We start from the raw sequence: 16,364 nt of genomic DNA, 5'->3' as shown, positions 1-16,364 counted from the left end.
TCCTTAGAAGATCGCTCTTTACCCGATTATTCAAACATTTTGTGGGCAGCGCAAGCTCTATTGTTGGGTCGCAATATAAGCCTGCTCATGCTTGCTTTGGCGGCGCTTTCTCGCCTGGGGCGGGATAGTAAAGAGCTGATTCTAGGGAAGGCTAGTACGGGAAATACTCTTTGAAACCTAGTTGTATATACACCCTATATGAAGAATTTTCTTTAATAATTAAACAAAAAGTCAAAATAGTTTAGAAGTATTTTAAAAATAAATTTGATTTTCTTTTGCACTTGTATATAAATTTTCAGGAAAATAACCCAACGTTCACTTCAGGGCAAAAAAGATAAAAATTATTTGCTATTATAGGTCACTATCCACACTATTTTAGTCAAAAAATTGTCTTTTTTGAAAAGAAGTCAAAGGGCATTCTATTTTCATGGATTTTTTCTCACCAATACAATAGAAGGTCAAGTTTATTTTAAAAATATTTTTAGAATTTTTTGACTTTTTATTGAATTACTAAGAAATATATTCATATAGGGTGTAGATACACCCAGGAACCAAACGTCCGCGTCCAGGCTAGTACTCCCTTCTATAGTGAAGAGCTGGCTGACGGCTCTGGCAAGGCCGAACAGCCATGGATTCGAGGTTAGGGTGTTCCAGCCTTCCAGAGAGCGGGAGCAGCAGCAGAACAGGGTGGAATCGAGGGTTTTGACCATGGTTTGCATCAAGACTCCAAAAAGCGCGTGTATTTTCACCACAGAATGAGGGTGCCAATTAGAATAACCCCTGTTCAAGAATTCATCCGATTAACCAGTTAACTTGCCGATTAATTCCTACTCATAGGATCACCGAGTAGCCAATAAACCGAAAAATCGTCCGATTAATTGATTAGATGGCCGATTAACTTGCCGATTAGCCGATTAATCCCCTACTCGCTAGCCAACCGAGAAGCTACCAGTTAACGATTTCCTCAACAATGAGAATAACATCAATCAGCCAAATGTACATAGAGACTTTGTGACTGAAAGAGCGATAGATGTCCTTCGTGCTGCAGAATGCTAGGACATTGGTTCTCACCACTGCTATGATCTACTAAAATTCAAGGTCCATGAAAGAAAAGTTGTACATAAAACCGAACGCACTTACAGAGGAACACACATGACATAATTGTTATGCAAGGGAACAGTTGTCAAATCACGCCTCCACGGCAGGCATAGATCATTGAGTTGTAACTTTAACCTTGTTAACAAGCTCTGCTGCTGCACGGGCGGCGGCGGAGGCACGGGTGGCGGCAGCAATGGCAGCTCGGGCCTTTTCTAGCACGTCCGACGAGCCTGGACCAGCATAGGATGATCTCTCCGCAGCAGGGGGCTGATGCTCTTGACTGCCCACATTACTCTTGGTGGCAGCATATGCTCTTGAACTCACAGCAGGTGACTTTGGGGACTCGGGAGTTTTGTTTTTGCTTGTGTCGTTGACAGGTAGAATCGATGGCTTATCTTTGGAAATGGAAGAGGCTGGAGAGCTCTCAGTTGTAGGTGTTTGGACTTGGCGGACTGATGATCCTGAATCGTCCTGCAGACAAGCACATAACAAATGAAGTGAATTTCTAGTTTTTCAGATGAGCTAACTGTAGACATAAACAGAGGCTTGAAATAAGTTCTCTGATTTCTTTGTTGCTATTTTTGAGGCGTCTGTGACTTCTTTTTTTATTCTTCCTATAACTTTCCTTAATCAATTGCACCAAACAGTTCAAAATGTTGTCCCCCAGTCTTCCAGGTAAGCAACCGAAGAACTTTGTAGCATCAAGACATTATGTCCGTAAACCCTCAGCTGTCACCGTATAAGAATCAGAATCAACCTATACACTGTAGACTTCTACATAGCAATAGACATCTTCTGTGAACAAGGACTACTGAGGCAAGGATGGGACCAAACAATGATACATGAAGGGAATAGTTTACAAGATATAGATAAAAATAGGTGCACACATAATGCACCCACCATGAAAAACATGAAAGTTAAATCGCAAAAAAAACATTAAAAAGGAACAAAAGGCTTCTTAGTATCTGCAATCATATGTCAGGAAGGGCACGTATGCAGATTCCTTTAAAAAAAATCAACTGAAACACTAGTGAGTGGAGTTTTAAAATGTCAGTGTATCCATGTCAAGTCCATCGAGATGTTAAAATGAGCAGTTCTTCCAGCATGACAGTTTATTTCATTTTAGGAAGTAGTGATAGAACACATAATTTTAAAGCTCGCTTATGAAACAGTACATCCATTAGCATTATGTCTAATAATTAGGAAATAAACAAAAGGATAGCATATATTACCAGCAGATCTTCATACTTCTTATTAAATTCTGCTTCGGTATTAGATGAATCCCAATCAAGGTTGTACTCGTGAGCAATAGCTTTCAAAACCTTCAACTTTGATTCCGCTGATGGAGCCTTAACTGAAAGCTTCTCAATTATCTGCATACACAATGCTCAAATAGTGAAATTGCACAAGACGCTTGATTCGCAAGCAACATAACGTGGATTTCTGAAGGAAAGATTATATCGGAGATCTTCTTACTGTGCGATTAACACCGCAATCAGGGCGCAATTCCATAGCAGCAGCAACAAACTCCTTCCCATACTTGGTGGTAAACAAATTACGGAGATGCATTAGCTCAGGCAAGTCTGAGCATCTTCCTGATGCAAAGATTATACTAGCTATTGCTTCTCTCAATTCTATGGGGCATTCCCTGTTCCATCATAAAACCAGTAGCTGTTAATCATATTCTATTAAGTGAGAGAAACAAAGAATTGTGATATCTACATAGTAACATGTATTTTAGTAAGATCAGATTTGATAAATCACTACCTACTTTTGGGCCTCAACAATAGGGACTCGTGCCAGAACAAATTCACAGAAAAGCTCAACAATCTCATAGGCAGCCAATATATTTTGCTCCCGAATAATATGCTCCACCTATTATTAATAATGGCATGTTAGAGAACTGCATGAAGGAGAAGATCGGAACCTTGGGAAACAAATATAGCTGTAAATCTAAGTTACCCGAATCCTCGCAATAGACTCCTGGCCTGTCTGAAGATATTGAACCATCTCTTTGCGCATATTTATCAGTTGCATCTCCCTCCTATTGCGCAGCAGCTTGATCCTCGAAATGATCAAATTCAAGCATGTTTTGCTACACAAAGTTGGGAACTTCTGTTAATTATGGGCATAAATAAAGCAAGACTGCCTCTCCGGTAACAACGTAAGAGCGGTATGAAACATGGAATGGTTATGGTAAGAATTGACTAGTACTCCCTCCGCTCACAAATATAAGATGTTTTGGATATTTCAATATGGAGTACATATGGACCGAAATGAGTGAACAAACACACTAAAATGCGTCTACATCCGAATCAGAAAAAAGTTAGAACAACTTATAGTAGTGAACAGGCTGAAGTCGATGGATTCTTTTATTACTCCTATAGTAACTGTAAACTGTTATGCAAAACCACCCTGGGACCCAGTGGAGATAACACGCAGATACTTGTATTTGTTCAGTTTTGTTAGCTCAATCCAGTTCTGGTGACTTTTATACTCATATATGCCATGTATCAAACGAAACTGTCATAAGATTTTTGCAATATTGAGCCTGATATGGATCATGTTACCACTTCAAAATTTTCCTACGAAGCTCTAATATACCCCATCCAGCAACAGTAATTCACCGCCCAAGGATCCAGATGCCCTAGTGCTACCTTTTCCCCATCGCCACACAGGCCATCCGCCGAACATCTTCCTGAGCGGAATTCTAAATCTAGAACTCCTAATAATCACAGCGAAACCCGCCGATCCTAGGATCGCTGACGAAAACCGATAATAGGAACTGTAGGAAAAGCGGGTAGTGATGGGATCTGAGAGGGAAGCGAACCATTTGGTGCCGAAGGGGGAGGAGCGGTTGAAGAGCGAGTTGAGGGACGACATCGTCAGTGCCGGCCGCTGATCCACCTGACCCGGCGAAGACGAAGACGAAGGGGAAAGAAGCTGTTCCGTGTATATTTGCAGGTGTGCCCCTTTACTTGATTGTTTTTATAGTTTACACCATACGCCAGATCCTTTTTTGCCCCATCTCTATCTCTACTATTAAAGCACAGTCGCTAGAGCAATAGAAGATGCAGATGCAAAAATAACTAACTTATACGTTTCCGAGGCCAAAAAAACGCTGCTCTAATAGATTATGCAGATGCCATCACCTCCTCCAAATAATGTAAAATACAACACTTGGAGATTCAAATTTGCATCTCCACCTCCCAGTGATCAGTCGCGCATCAAGCACCCAACCGTTCATTTAGTTTTTGTTCGCCCGCCAGCCCGCCGCCGGCGATTTCTGCCTGTAAACGCTGCCGCCGTCGCCCGTTCGTCCATCCCCGCCCCTGTCGCAACCCCGCCGCCAGCTGCGCCGCCCTAGCCGCCGACGACCCACCGAGAAAGAGTAGGACATGGGAGACAATGAGGCCTCGACTACCGTGAGTAGGTGCATGGCCTAGCCTACTCTACCTCGCTGGTGGCCGGACCAACATTTGAGCGGGCGCAGCCGCTGGACATGGGCACGGCGGAGCCAAACGGGCCTAGCTTTAGATTAGATTTCATGTGCATGTAATAATATGGATATAAGGATTTGCAAATGGGGTATCCGGCAATGAAAACTATTTTTGTTGTGTTGTTCGGTCAATACCCGCGGATGCGTCGGGGGGCATTTGGGGGCCAGATTTTGCTACTTCTGGATGTAGATGCTCTAATAAACCGAACACTAGATTAAAAGTGCTCTTCTAATCCAGAGCTCAAATGCTCCTCTATGAACAGTAAAGTAAAAAACAAATTATTTTGAAAGTCTTTTACAATAAATTGCTTAGTTTTCTTATTACTACATGCAATTTTTTATGATGAAATGATATTCTTTGAGGCCTGAGAAAAAAAATAGTCTTTTTGGAGCTTCAATTTTTTTCGCCCACGCTTCTTCATGAAAATTTGCACATATCTAGAACAGTCAACAATGTTTGGTGGAAAAAATCCAGAATTTTTTAATTGCTTAATTTTTTTTATGTTTACTGTTCACGAATGTGCATTTGAGCACGGGAGCAAAAAGTCCACGCCCTAGATGGCTAACTTTCTTGGCTCGTGTCGCTTCAAGAACACCAATCTTCATTGTCTCTTCCGTAGGAACAGCAGAATCCATGACGCAAGTTTACTTTTGTTCTCTCGATGCCCTGGAAATGCTAAATGAAAAATGGTGTTCACAATTAACAACTAAAACATCAAAGAACAAAAAGACAACAAATACATAGCCCCTGCTAACGGCATCAAATAGCCGACTGCTAACAAATTAATGAAAACGTGAAACTGGAGTTCCAGAAAATGGGGGAGAAAATCTCTGTACAGCATGTTCCTGAAACTAAGCAGCAGAGAATTCCATGCTCACCTAATTAAGTGAAGGCCTCAGACACTGAGTTTTTTTATTTGATTCATCCAATGTTAAGTGGACCAGAATGGTGTCGATCAACGAAACCATGCATTTCCCAAAAAAGAAACGAGACAATGCACAATGGTATTCAACAGTGTGAATCCAGCCACGAAATGATGTCCTTGATGGCGGTTGAAATCCGGTCATCAGGCTCTCCCTCTAGGATAGAGTGGTAGGCACCTTCATAGAGCTTCAGGGTCTTGTCTTTCGTGTTGGCCTTCTCGTACAGAAATTGACTCACACGAGGGTCGGTTACCTGGTCTGCTGCTCCATGAAGAATCAACAATGGAGAACAAATCTGCAACATGTACAAAGTGTTCTACATTTTAGGTACTCCCAGAATAAGAAGAAATGACAATGGTTGCTTCTTGATTCAGGTGATGCTCAAATAACATTGAGAAGGAAATCAGGTACATGAGAAAAAGGTGCAAATGGTACTGACTTTTTCCAATTGGGATTCGATGTCCTTTGTAGCCTTCAAAAGTTCAACTGCTGTCCTCAACCTCATCTGGTCATTATATGATATCGCGTTGTACTCACACTGAGAAGTGAAAACAGAGATGATCATGATCTATAGCATTTCAGTATTTCAACCAGCCATGTTATACAATTCCTTTTAAAGAGGCTCATTGTTGCAATAAGTTATCTGATTACAACAAAAATGTGCACTAGAGGGGCAAATGTAGAAAAACCAAGTACCTTGCCACAAATGAACCAACGAATGTGGAATATTATTAAGTACAAACAACTAAGACAGGTGCCACTACTTGGATAATGTGCGACATACTAGGTATTGCATTGCCTTGAAACAAACCAAGTTGAAGAATAAAAGGACATGGTCAAGGTACTTACTAATTTTCTTTTCACTGGATCCCTGAATCCCAAATCTCCTATGTCCTTTTGCGGAAATAACTTTGCTTCTGGAAGAAGGCATGATAATATGCTCAATGCCTTCAACACTAGCGCTGGTGGTGTTACATCTTCTGAAATCTTGCCAAATAGAAGTCAGAGCTTTCTAATAAAGATTGTGAATGCACCCAATGTCATTAGTTCAAATAGATGCAACAATAGTATAAAGGAGGTCCTCCATATAACTTTTTTGTTGATAAATACAGTATCACTTTATTCTGATTTTCTGTTCATGCATGATCATAACTGGTTGTTATAACACGAAGTAAAGATGGATGTCTTGCAGATTGCTACTGTATATTCAAGTAAACTTTAAATTTACTTGACTAAGTTAGTATCATCAAGTGCTGACTCAACGCAATTAGATTAATACAGTTACAAAAGCATAAGTTGCCATCAGAAAGGTTGTAAACACTAAACAGTGGCTTAGCTCCAAACAAGAGAATGTAATGCGATGCTAGATTTGATGAGTTACATTTAGAGTTTTATAATGCAGCTTATCTCCAAACAAGAGAATGTAATGGGATGCTAGATTTGACGAGTTTCATCAAGAGTTCTTTATTTACCTTGCACATAGGCGCAACAAGAAGCACTCCATCCCATTCTTTTGGTTGCTTTAAGTGTACTTTCAGAGCAACCGCACCTCCCATTGACTGCCCCAAGAGAAAGTGTGGGAGCCCTTGCACGTCTTTCCTTCCTAAACATTAGAAATCATTGCATTATGATGAAAATATTATATTGTTCCACAGAAGATATATTCCTCATTTACAAGAAACATCCATCAGAAACCTCTTATTCTTGCATATTGTTCAATGACATGGTCGACCATTCCATCGAAGCTTGCGATGTAGCCATGAAGACCATAAGATAATCCAAAACCAGGATAATCCATGGCATATACTGCATATCCAGCAGCAGCTATTCTCTTAGCGACCCCTGATATTTCCAAGCTAGTAAGATATAGATAAAGAAAAAGGTGAAGCAAAGAGAACTCAACAGGGAACATAACAGAAGAGTAATCACCTTCAAAAAAGAAAGTGCAGGTATCTCCATACCCATGGCAGAAGAAAAGCGCTGCCTTGGTGGGAGTGCCCTCCCTAGGCAGCCAACTCTTCCAGAATATTTCAACCCCCTTTGAATTGGTCTCAAAATTCTACAGAAACGGGCACTACCACTTAAGGAAAAGAAGCTATAAAACAGTTCATAAAGATTCAAAGTGCCTGCTAATGTTAGTTTCGTTTTTAGGCTAGCTGCAAGTAACACAATCATGCCGCTCCTTGCAGTTCCTTAGTTTCTCAATACTCCATGGGCGTGTACCTGATATTACTAGCTTAAGATACCAGTCTTTTGATAGATGCCATCTTTCCAGCTTTACAATAGGAGAAGATGTTTGTGTCACTGTCTCACAGATACACTTGTGTAACAGATATATTGCATTTCCGCCAGGGAACTACTTGAACCAAATACAAACAGCCTGTATACAAGGGAAGGTCAATTCAGAATCCCCATCATGTTTACCTCCTCCATCTGGATTCCCTTGGGCGCCATCTACAGAATGAGAAGTAGGAGACAAAAGGTGAGAAAGTAAAGACCAACAGACATCGCATATCAATTGGAGATAATAGGGATTGAATATTCGGAGATCATATCAACAATACCGAAGAAATATGTTGCAACCCTCAGATGACATACATACGCTACAGAACCTATCACCTTCGGAACAAGATCGTGGCTCAAGCAACAGAGCAACTACATACAATGTGCATTCAAGTGTAGTGCTGCCCATTTGCTTATCGCAAACCTAGACACGAGTGGCGCAGACGCAGTACAACTATACAAAACAACACACACGTTCCGAAATCATGAGTAATTTCAGATCAGAAATGGCACTGCGTGTGAGTTCTAGTCTCGAGTCTCGACTACTGGGCGGCTTGAAACATGTTTGACTACTTTTGACCATTCGGATCCTTCACTGAAGCAAGCACGTGGTGAGCTAGTGAAAGAGGATCAAACACAGCCGCCCCAAGCAAAGGGGGACAGGGAGCAGAGGCGGGACCTTGAACAGGCAGTGGTCGAGCGTGGGGAGCACGGGCGCGAAGGCGCCGCGCACGCGCCGGCGCGCCGGCGCCCAGTCGAGGCTCTGCGCCGCGGCGGCCCTCAGCTCCTCGCTGGCGCCCTCCAGCCGCGGCAACGGCGCCTTGCCCGCGGCGACCGCGACCGACGCGCGCCTCACTCTCCCCGGCCGCGGCGCCCCGGCATGGCGCGGCCCCGCGACGCGCTGCAACTGCGAGATCGCCGCCATGTGATGCTTGCTCGAGTCGAGCGGCGCGGTGGGCAGTAGGACACTTGAGTACCTACAGACTCTGAGAGGAGAGGGAGAGGGACAGGGGGGGAGTTGGGCAGGTTGGTGGCCTCGTCTCCTTGTCGAGACTGCCGGCTTGGAGCTGGAAGAGGGCTTTCCCTTTGTTCGACGATTTGTTCGACGATTTGACGGTGAGCGTGTGATTGAATGGGCTTTGACCTGGACCGGGCCGTGTCCACGGTGCTTCTTAAAGGCCAGGCTGCTCGGTCGCTTTGTAGTAATGGGCTGACAGCCTCCCGCCTCTGGCGCCCGGGGTCTTGGTCCGGCCCACATTGTTTTCTTCAGTTTTTTTATTTTCTTTTTTCCTTCTTTTTTTTGTTTCATCACCGGTTTTTCGCGTTTTCTTCTGTCTAAACCGTTTTTTTCATGATTTCTTGGTTTTCCTTTGTCTCTTAAACAGTTTTTTTGGGTTTTATGCCAGTTTTTCACCGGTTTTCTCTGCTTTTTTTTATTTTTTCTAGACATGTCTACTTCTACAAAATGTACATTTTTACTGTACATGTGGAACATTATTTTTTATCGCATTGACTATTTTTAAATACATGGTGTATATTTTTTTACAATACATGTTAAACCTTTTTCAAAAATATATTCAACATTTTTTAATAGCAGTAAACATTGTTTAAATTATACAACCACTTTTCCCTCTTTCCTTTTTTTTCAACACATGTCTACATTTTCCCTATACATCAGGAATGTTTTCTTGTAAATTTTTAACATACATGACTCACGTTTTTGCAAATAACTTTTATCTCTACTTTTCATACACATCGTACATTTTTATACATATATACAACATTTTTATACACTTTCAACATTTTTCAAATACATTATTCCCATTTTTTCCAAACACTTGTTTTCTCATAATTTTTTCGAATAGAACATCTTCCATATATAGTTTGATTTTCCAAAAAAATAAGATTTTTTTATATTGTACAAACATTCTTACAAAATTTCATGAACATAATTTTGAACATGTGAACATTTTTTAAGATCTAACCTACTTTTTTTAATATCACTAAACATTTTTTATTTAAACAAAAAAATAGATTGTACAAACATGTTTTGAAAATGTCATATACATTTATTTTAAATGCTTGAACATCTTTTAAATTTCACAAAAAAATAGTGCTATCAACGTTTATTTTTTCATAGAATTCAAAATAGATTGATTAAAATAGTGCTATCAAACTTTTTTAAAATGTCACAAAAATAGTGCTATGGACCTACTTTTTGCATTGCATTAACAATTTTCAAATAGATGGTTTCTTGTTTATTTACTTAGTTTTATGTTTTGGAATAAATGTATTTACAATATTTTAGAAAATAAGAAATAAAACATAAAACAAATGAATGAAAAAACAGGAAAAAATGAACTAACCTGCATGCTACCTGGGCTGGCTAAGTTATAGCGGTGCCTAACGCGAGCGGACGCTCGATCTTGCAATAAGCAAGGAGACGTTGAGATCTTACCTCCCTTCTCTCCGGCGGGGCCGGGATCCGATCTCGGGCCGCCGTGGGGGTAGCGCAGTCTGCCTCCCCGGTCTTGGAACGATCTTCTACCGCGCAAGGGTTAGGGTTTTACTCCGTGGCGATCGGTTTTTTCCGCCGACGGCACGTGATGGCAAACCATGGAAGTTCTTCGGCGTCTGATCGTAAAGGAAAAGGCAACCTGGAGGAGATGATGCAGGAGTTGGCCCTCAAAGAAGATGATCTTGATGATGTGATATTTGAGGATGATGATGCCCCGGCGGAGGAGAAACTCCGGTGGATGATCCTAGCCCGAGTTCACATGGACAAAGGGTTTAGTAACTACTAGTTCTTCCGCAACATGCGATCGACATGGGACTTAGCCAGGCCAGTCAAGATCAAAACCTTGGAGGAAAACTTGTTCCAGATGCAATTTGATTGCTTGGGGGATTGGGAACGTGTCACACAGGGCGGACCTTGGCATTTCCGGGGCAATCCAGTTGTTATCGCCCCATATGATGGTTACACACAGCCCTCCTCGATCGAGCTCTATACTATTGAGATCTGGGCGCGGATCATCGAGCTCCAAATTGCTTATCATGGGAAAGTGAAGGCTTTAGCCTCAAAGATTGGAGAGTTTGTTAATTCAGAACCGTCCTCCTTTGACTTTGAAGGAAACTTCTATAGGGTCAGGGTCAGGCTTGATGTTCGGAACCCGCTGAAGAAAGCCATATCTCTGATCCGTGGTGGTGAGAGGGAGATCTTCGCCGTCAAGTACGAACGTTTGCCTGATTGGTGCCAGGTATGTGCTATGATAGGCCACGAATTCAAAGAACATGGTGATGGGGTGCATCCTTCTTCGGCCCTGGTTTTCAAAAATGTGCGAGCTCCTGCGGCAACTGCCTGGGGCACACACCGTCGGAACAGAAATGAGAAGGAACAAAATAGGGACGAGCCGGTTGCGCCCTTCTCGGAGTCAAGCCATCAGGGCAGTCAGAATCAACAGGGGATGGATGTGGAGGTGACTGACGCTAACAGGAAGCGCCCGTCGGACCAAGTTGCGGGCTCGTCGGTTCCCAAGGCTGCTTTGGGGCTGGAGCTGGTAGTGGCGGCAAAGGCAGATGGGGGGACGGTGCTAGTCAACCCTCCTCCCAAACAGGATCCTAAGCGGTCCAAACTCATGGGACAACTTGACAAAGGAGGAAATTTGACAGAGAAGACTAGTACAATCATAGTGAAGAAGACCCCCAATGGGGGGAAAGGCTCGGATGCGAGATCGACGGCCTCCGCGACGGAGGACCGCCGAACGCAATGAATCTGTTAAGCTGGAACTACCGGGGGATTGGCAACGCCCCGACAGTTCAAGAGCTTCGCGAACTCGTGAATAAGTTTGCCCCTAGAGTACTTTGTATAGTTGAAACCCAAATTAGTGGGGAGAGAGCGGAAAATTTAAAAAGTACTTTAGGCTATGATAATTCCTTTGCTGTTGATGCCTCTGGTAGAAGTGGAGGATTAGCTATTTTTTGGAATGATGAAATAAAGAATGAGATTTTGGGTTACTCAAAGTATCATATTGATTGTAATATTACTGGTGTGGGTGATCAACCTTGGAGGCTTTCGTGTTTCTATGGTGAAGCACAGACCCATCTTCGTCATCACACTTGGACCACCATGAAGAACCTGTCCACCCTCCATGATCTTCCATGGGTTTGTATAGGGGATTTCAACGAAGTGTTGAGGCATGATGAACATGAAGGAATTGGTTCAAGGAGCCAATCACAAATACAAGGATTCAGATATGCGGTTGACGTATGTGGCTTGATTGATCTTGGTTTCAAGGGAGCTAAGTGGACCTATGAGAAGAAAGTCACGGGAGGATCGTATACCCGTGTAAGACTAGACAAGGCCCTTGGCTCGGTTGACTAGTGTGGGCTGTTCCCAACTGTGGTTGTGGAACACGTAACTGTTGCAACCTCTGATCACTCGGCTATCCTCGTACAGCTAGCGCAAGCAAACGGGGGCACCAAGAAAACAAAACAGTTCTGGTATGAGGTGATGTGGGAAACACACTCTAACCTGAAACCAACAGTTGAGGCTGCATGGGAGGCCAACGGTCACTATCAAACGGTTGTGAAGTCCGCACGAATCTTGAAGCGCTCGCCAGGAACTTGGGCGTGTGGGCACAGACCACTTTTGCCAGTGTAAGGGGAGAAATTAGGAGTTTAAAGAAGGAATTGGATCGCCTACGAAGTGATGTCAGTCAGATGGGTCCGTCTCATGCAGAAATCAAAATTAATGATCGCTTGATCGAACTTTACTTGTGCGAGGAATTGATGTGGAGACAACGTTCTCGCGTTGAATGGCTCTTTGCATGGGACCGAAACTCCCACTTTTTCCATATGGGGGCTTCCATGAGGAGGAGGAAGAACTTGATAAAGGCTTTGGAAAAACCGGATGGGCAAGTAACCTCGGAGTTTACGGAGATGCAACAAGTGGCACTTGATTTTTACAGGCAACTCTATACTTCGGAGGGAGTACAGGGCGTGGAAGATGTTCTTCAGCACGTGCCCGTGAAGGTTACACCGGAGATGAATGCAACGCTCCTGGCCCTGTTTGAGGCGAAGGAAGTTAAAACCGCTCTATTTTAGATGTTTCCTACGAAAGCTCCAGGCCCTGACGGCTTCCCATCTCATTTTTTTAGAGGCATTGGGATATTTGTGGAGAAACGGTGACTACGGCAGTGTTGGCTATTATGAAAGGAGAAGAGAGCCCGACATGTTTGAATGACATGTTGCTGGTTCTCATCCCAAAGGTATCAAATCCAACTTTATTATCCCAGTTTCGTCCTATTAGCCTGTGTAATGTGTTCTACAAGATTGCTTCGAAGGTGCTAGCAAACAGGCTAAAATTGATCCTGCCTGACATAATATCAGAGGAGCAGTCCGCTTTTGTGCCAGGGAGGCTAATAACTGATAACATCATATCAGCCTACGAATGTCTGCACTTCATGAAGAGGAATAGAGCAAAAAATAACAGATTTGCAGCTTTGAAGCTTGACATGATGAAAGCATATGACCGCGTGGAGTGGTCTTATTTGAAGTCTATCATGGAGAAACTGGGTTTTGCAGCACCTTGGGTTTCAGTCGTGATGAATATGGTGAGCTCAGTCTCTTTTTCTGTTATGTTTAATGGTGTGAGGTCAGAATCTTTCCAACCTACAAGGGGAATCCGACAGAGAGATCCAATCTCTCCGTACCTTTTCTTGATTGCAGCAGAGGGCCTTTCGTGCCTCTTCAAATCCCAGAACCAATTATCCCAGCTCAACGGCATTAAGGTGGCGCCGCCGGCACCGGCGGCGAACCATCTTTTATTCGCGGATGATAGCCTACTGTTTTTCAGGGCAAGTGTGGATGGAGCAGAAGAAGTATCAAACCTATTGGATTCTTATTGCATGGCATCGGGTCAGAGGATAAACAGAGATAAATCCTCGATCTTTTTCAGCAAGGGCTGCCTAGAACTAGTGCGTGTTGCGGTCAAAGGCCATTTGCAAGTTCCCGATGAATCATTGAGTGACAGATATTTGGGTATGCCGACGGACGTGGGTCACTCAAAAAAAGGGACGTTCAAATACTTGAGCGACAGAGTATGGGACAAGGTGAAGGGGTGGATGAGCAAATGTCTGTCGGCTGGTGGAAAGGATGTGCTAATTAAATATGTGGCCCAAGCCATACCCGTTTTCTCTATGTCATGTTTTAAGCTCCCAAGAGGCCTATGTGATCATATCAAATCTATAATCAGGAAGTTTTGGTGGGGCTCCAGGCATGGAGAGCGCAAACCAGCATGGGTTTCATGGGATGTGATGACACGTCCAAAGCACTTGGGAGGGCTTGGTTTCAAAGATCTTGAGATCTTTAATCTTGCCTTATTGGCACGACAGGCTTGGAGACTTTTGAATGAACCAACAAGATTGAGTGCAAGGATACTTAAGGCGGCATACTTTCCTGACAAGACGATCCTCACAGCTGAATTGGGATCCAGGCCCTCTCAGATATGGCGGGCTATCTTGGAAGGAAGGGACTTGCTTAAACAAGGAATCATACGCCGGATTGGTAATGGCCAAACTACAAACATATGGAACGACAACTGGATACCAAAGGACATGACCCCTCGACCTATCACATCCTTGGTCGCGGACCCCCCTAGGTTTGTCTCGGAGCTGCTCTCTCCTGCGACAGCTACCTGGAACGAGACCTTGGTCCGGACAATCTTTCTTCCTATTGATGCGGAGGCAATTTTGAAGATTCTGGTATGCACTCGCAATATACAAGATTTCTGGGCATGGAACCGGGACAAGAAGGGTCAGTTTAGTGTGAGCTCGGCTTATAGATTTTTGCTTAGGACTAAGCTCCAGCGGGAGGAGCGGCTTAATGGTGGCAGTGGGACGTCCAACTCCGAGAAGGACCAAAAAGCTTGGAGTGCACTTTGGAAACTAAAAGTCCCATCGAAAGTGAGAATTTTTCTTTGGAGACTTGCTCACCATTCGCTCCCAACAACTGATGTTTTGAAACGAAGAAATATGTCAGTGCAAGACGTGTGCCCGCTGTGTGGGTGTGAGGATTCTTGGCGACATGCCCTAGTTGCATGTACGATGTCACATTGTGTCTGGGCACTGTCAGATGAAGCGCTGGTATCCTAGATGTCGGATAACATGGAGGCTAATGTGAGGATTTGGTTGTTCGAGTTGAATGAGAGTTTGGACCATGACGAATTCACTAGAATGGTCATCACACTCTGGTCCATATGGTATGCAAGGAGAAAGGCAGTATATTAATCAATATTTTAGAGTCCACAACAGACGGCGTCTTTCATTTGACAACTACATTGCAGAGTTGGGCAGTCTGCACGTTGGGAGAGAACATGAAATCACAAGGTCAATCCCGGCCCAACAGCCGAAGAGGTGGCTACCGCCTCCCAGTGGCATAGCGAAGATCAACGTGGACGGAGCGGTTGGGCGAACCAGGCAAGGAAGGGCAGTAGCGGCGTTCTGCCGTGATCAGGGAGGCAACTACCTAGGCTCATCAGCTGTGGTTTACTACGGAGTAACTAATCCGCTGTTGCTGGAGACATTTGCTTGCCGTGAAGCACTGGCATTGGCTAACGATCTTGCGGAGCAGAAGATATATGTGGCCTCGGACTGCCAAGAGGCGGTGAATGACATAAACAGAGGGACGGGAGGCCCTAATGCGGCGCTAGTACATGAAATAACACACCATAGCAATAGTTTTGTTTCTTGCTCTTTTGTTTTCGAGCGTAGGAATTTCAATTTCGAGGCTTACAATTTTGCCAAGTTTGCTTGTAATCTAGACATAGGTAGACATGTTTGGTTGAGTTACCCCCATGACCTAAACCTTGTACCTATGACAATTCTTTTGAATGAATAAAGCAGGCAAGATTTCTCAAAAAAAAAAAGAAGCAAGGAGAGTCGTATTGACGCATAACGCGTCGAGCTGAAAGCAAACATGCACCTTTTTTTTATTGAGGGGCAAACAAACGCGCACCTGCTCCCCAACGCCAACGTTAATCGGCCAGTCCAGTAACATGTTTAGACGTAGCTCTGACAACCTTGCACTATTTGTTGCTGAGATTTTTGTGTTGGTCTTTTTTTAGCAGGATTTACTTCGGTTGGTTTTCTAACTAAACACTCATAAAATTTTAGAAAAAGTTCACGCATGCAAAACATGTTTATGAATTTGAAAAAAAATGTTCACTTATTTAAAACATGTCCGCATTTTGCAAAAATGTTCTCGAATCCAAAATCATGTTCAAGGATTTGGAAAAATGATTGAGAAATTCAGAAAATATGGAAATTTTGAAAAACGATTCAAAATAAGTTACTAATTTATAAGATATTTATTATTTTAAATAAATTCTCAGGAAAATAAAAAAAATTCTCAACTTCCAAAAATTAGCTGTGATTTTAATTATTTTTTTGGCAAAATTGAAAAAGTGGCTGCGAGATAAAAAATTCTCATAAAATTCAGAAACCCGTAGCAAATTTGAAAAATGATAATGAATTCAAAGAAAGTTCAAAAATTCAAATATGTT

At 43.0% G+C, this 16,364-nt stretch overlaps 2 protein-coding genes across 4 annotated transcripts; both read right to left on the bottom strand.

Moving 5' to 3' along the window:
- Positions 1-959: 959 nt before the first annotated feature.
- On the bottom strand, positions 960-4,080 carry LOC119268778 (IST1-like protein). The gene is made up of 6 exons (XM_037550483.1): positions 3,929-4,080; positions 3,061-3,193; positions 2,870-2,973; positions 2,575-2,746; positions 2,331-2,471; positions 960-1,569 (listed from the first exon to the last, which is right to left on the bottom strand). Exons 1-6 carry the CDS (start codon positions 3,979-3,981, stop codon positions 1,213-1,215), a joined length of 960 nt encoding a protein of 319 aa, XP_037406380.1. The 5' UTR covers positions 3,982-4,080; the 3' UTR covers positions 960-1,212.
- Positions 4,081-5,133: 1,053 nt separating this feature from the next.
- LOC119268777 (caffeoylshikimate esterase-like) lies at positions 5,134-8,871 on the bottom strand. 3 transcript variants are annotated; one of them, XR_005133302.1, is made up of 9 exons: positions 8,484-8,871; positions 7,946-7,975; positions 7,451-7,580; positions 7,217-7,363; positions 6,994-7,124; positions 6,371-6,508; positions 5,961-6,059; positions 5,477-5,816; positions 5,134-5,273 (listed from the first exon to the last, which is right to left on the bottom strand). XR_005133302.1 is itself a non-coding variant. In XM_037550482.1 (8 exons), the coding sequence occupies exons 1-8, from the start codon at positions 8,727-8,729 to the stop codon at positions 5,607-5,609; spliced, it is 1,131 nt and encodes a 376-aa protein (XP_037406379.1). In that variant the 5' UTR covers positions 8,730-8,871; the 3' UTR covers positions 5,286-5,606. The 3 variants fall into 3 exon arrangements, 1 of the variants encoding a protein (XP_037406379.1); XR_005133303.1 differs by having other exon boundaries at positions 5,134-5,264; XM_037550482.1 differs by lacking the exon at positions 5,134-5,273 and having other exon boundaries at positions 5,286-5,816.
- Positions 8,872-16,364: the final 7,493 nt, after the last annotated feature.

The sequence above is a fragment of the Triticum dicoccoides genome, chromosome 3A (assembly GCF_002162155.2).
Source record: "Triticum dicoccoides isolate Atlit2015 ecotype Zavitan chromosome 3A, WEW_v2.0, whole genome shotgun sequence".
In the NCBI taxonomy this organism is placed as follows: Eukaryota; Viridiplantae; Streptophyta; class Magnoliopsida; order Poales; family Poaceae; genus Triticum; species Triticum dicoccoides.
The sequence above is the reverse complement of the archived record's forward strand: the minus strand, read 5'-3'. Positions and strand labels throughout refer to the sequence as shown.

Bases quoted from the DNA above. Each gene is read 5' to 3' on its own strand.
- LOC119268778 (XM_037550483.1), bottom strand. From the start codon at position 3,981: ATGTCGTCCCTCAACTCGCTCTTCAACCGCTCCTCCCCCTTCGGCACC. The intron at 3,194-3,928 runs GTTCGCTTCCCT...AACTTTGTGTAG, and splicing joins TCCCCCTTCGGCACCAAATG to CAAAACATGCTTGAATTTGA. The intron at 2,472-2,574 runs GTAAGAAGATCT...TTGTGTATGCAG, and splicing joins ATTGCGGTGTTAATCGCACA to ATAATTGAGAAGCTTTCAGT.
- LOC119268777 (XM_037550482.1), bottom strand. From the start codon at position 8,729: ATGGCGGCGATCTCGCAGTTGCAGCGCGTCGCGGGGCCGCGCCATGCC. The intron at 7,581-7,945 runs GTAAACATGATG...CCGTTTCTGTAG, and splicing joins AGGGAATCCAGATGGAGGAG to AATTTTGAGACCAATTCAAA. The intron at 5,817-5,960 runs GTCAGTACCATT...TACATGTTGCAG, and splicing joins TCGAATCCCAATTGGAAAAA to ATTTGTTCTCCATTGTTGAT.